Source organism: Mastomys coucha, unplaced genomic scaffold (assembly GCF_008632895.1).
Source record: "Mastomys coucha isolate ucsf_1 unplaced genomic scaffold, UCSF_Mcou_1 pScaffold13, whole genome shotgun sequence".
Lineage (NCBI taxonomy): Eukaryota > Metazoa > Chordata > Mammalia > Rodentia > Muridae > Mastomys > Mastomys coucha.
The window spans coordinates 32774780-32777236 of record NW_022196895.1 but is presented as its reverse complement, the minus strand read 5'-3'; the positions used below and the strand labels follow the sequence as shown (position 1 = coordinate 32777236).

General features: G+C 48.2%; 1 protein-coding gene across 1 annotated transcript in view; it reads right to left on the bottom strand.

Annotated features, from left to right (window-relative positions):
• The window catches only part of Tmco6 (transmembrane and coiled-coil domains 6), a 7014-nt gene extending 5000 nt beyond the window's left edge, over nt 1-2014 (bottom strand). The window contains exons 1-2 of the mRNA XM_031365406.1: nt 1763-2014; nt 1520-1632 (exon numbers count right to left, since the gene is read on the bottom strand). Of these exons, the coding sequence (XP_031221266.1) occupies nt 1520-1632; nt 1763-1847 (198 nt within the window). The 5' untranslated portion in view covers nt 1848-2014. The remainder of the gene's footprint in view (nt 1-1519; nt 1633-1762) is intronic.
• Between the last annotated feature and the right edge of the window lie 443 nt (nt 2015-2457).

Sequence of the window (2457 nt, the reverse complement as noted above, 5' to 3'; positions counted from 1 at the left end):
GTGGTTGCTGGGATTTGAACTCAGGACCTTCGGAAGAGTAGTCAGTGCTCTTACCCGCTGAGCCATCTTGCCAGCCCCCTACTCTACCTTCTTACAGGGCTATTTCCAGGATAATATTAAACCTCTCCACCTGGTGAAACCTCCCTCCTTTCACCTGTCCTTCCATGCAAAGTACAGTCCAGCGACACCCACGAACAGCATGTTTACATGCTTCCATGCTTTTGCACGTCTATTGCCTCTGCCTGTGATACACTCCAGACTCTGTTTTTCAGATTTCTGCTCTGCATGGCCTCAGGGAAATTAGTATTGTCTGGCTTCCTCCAACCAACTTATAAGTTTTCCTTATGCTTCATTTTCCTCCCACGATAAAAATGAAAAGAAATCTGTTTCTCTGAGCTCCATCTTGTCTGTCTTTGTACGCCTCAATGCTCAACGTCCCGGCATAAAGGAACCATATAATGGAATAAACATCACAACCTAGGAGCAACTGCTCTGTCAAGTAATATATGAACACAGGCATGACTAAAACATAAGCAATGTCTGCTGAATGTATTTACTTTCATTTACTCATTCAGTAAATCTGGGCTAGTGATGAAATACAGTTGGTAAAGGCTTGCCTGGCTCGGTCAAATTCCTGGACTAGATTCCCAGCGCCCCGTGAGGCAGTGAGGCAGTGTGGTGGTGAACAACTCTAAGCCCAACACTTAATATGTACAAGAGGAAAAAAGTTCAAGGTCACCCTCAGCTACAGAGTTTGAATATAGACTGGGATACAAGGGACTCTCAAACAAAACAAACACTGACAACAAAAAAGTAATGAATACATTTATTCCAGATATCGTGCGAGTGTATCTGGACTTTTTTTTTTCAGGGTCTTGCTATGGAACCCAAATTGGCCTCAAACTCAGGGTCCTTCTGCCTCAACTCCCTAAGTGATGGAATTACGGGTGAGACACACCACACCTGCCTGCTGTCAGGATCAAGTTAAGTATAGTTTGGAGAGCTGGATATGATGGTGCATACTAGTAATACTAGTACCTGAGTTGAGGCAGAAGAATTGCCAGTTTGCGAGGCACTAAGAAAACAAAACAAACTTTAGATTTAGTAAAAATACAGACCTTGAGACAGCTGGTATATGTTGCTGGAACTGAAAATGTGACATAGTGGCTGGGTTGAGATTACTGACAAATCAGTAAGAGGTTAGACTATGTATAGTTTAGCAGGTCGATGGAAGGATTTTGGTTTCTGTGTTTTAAAAAGGAATGGGGTAGCAAATGAAGACCCTTTTTAAAGGATGCATCCTACGCTAGAAACACCTACGCTAGAGGGTCCATAGACTCGGAAACTCTTTAAAGCGGTTTAAAAACAATAGGCAACGACTTGACTGACGATGGACTGGTATAAGGATGAGGGGCACTGAGTGGTACAGGGTAAATTCATCCTGTTTCCGGCTTGATCCAGCGAACAGCTGGAGGTTAAGACTGGCTGGCTTTCAGATGTGGGTTGCCCAGCCTCTCACCTCAGCTTCCCCAAGAAGCACAGCTGCACTCTGGCCTCCGGCTTCTTCCGGGGCGTCTTCCCTCAGCAGTCTCTTGCTGACTAACTGCTGCTCCCTCCGCGCCTTCCGCAGGGCTGGGGGCAGAGGAACGGCTCCGTTAAGGAGAAGCAAGGCAGCACACACTCGGCTCAGAGCCAGGGGTCTCTTTTCCCTACTCCCAACCGCCACGTGTGTATTGCCCCTGGCTTCCTCGTCGGTCCACACCTGCCTCCCGCTCCCGCCGGCGGCGCCGTAGCTCCTCTATCCCAAACGCCAGCGTCCTGAGGCGGCCTTGACGCCGACTCCACATCTTGCAGCCAAAGGAAATCCCAGAGCTCAGTGGCTACGGCGGGGAAGGCTGGGACTGCGCAGGCGCTGAACAACAACAACAACAACAACAACAACAACAACAAAAAAAAAAACCCGAAGGCCAGAAAAGAAAAAGTCCACTCCCTACCCACAGGGGTGAGGGGTGGGGCTGTGCGTGAGGGTGGGGCTGTGCGTGAGGGCAGGGCAAGGGCGTGGTCAAGCTGGAATTTCGTAGTTGGTTGGCCGACTAGGCTGTCACTCCGAACTTAAACTCCTGAACTAGACCTCCGCAGGCCTGCTGTGCAACCATCCGGCTCAGCAAGCGCATGCTCATTCTAAGAATTCACTGATTAGCTGGGTAGTGGTGGCGAACGCCTTTAATCCCAGCACTTGGGAGGCAGAGACAGATGGATTTCTGAGTTCGAGGCCAGCCTGGTCTACAGAGTGAGTTCCAGGATAGCCAGGGCTACACAGAGAAACCCTGTCTAGAAAAACCAGAAAAGAGGAGGAGGAAGAAGAAGAAGAATCCTATAAAAGTAACATTTATCATTCTGATCTAATTGTCGCCTCCAAGGCTCACTGCTCTTTTTTTTTTTTCTTTTCTTTTCTTT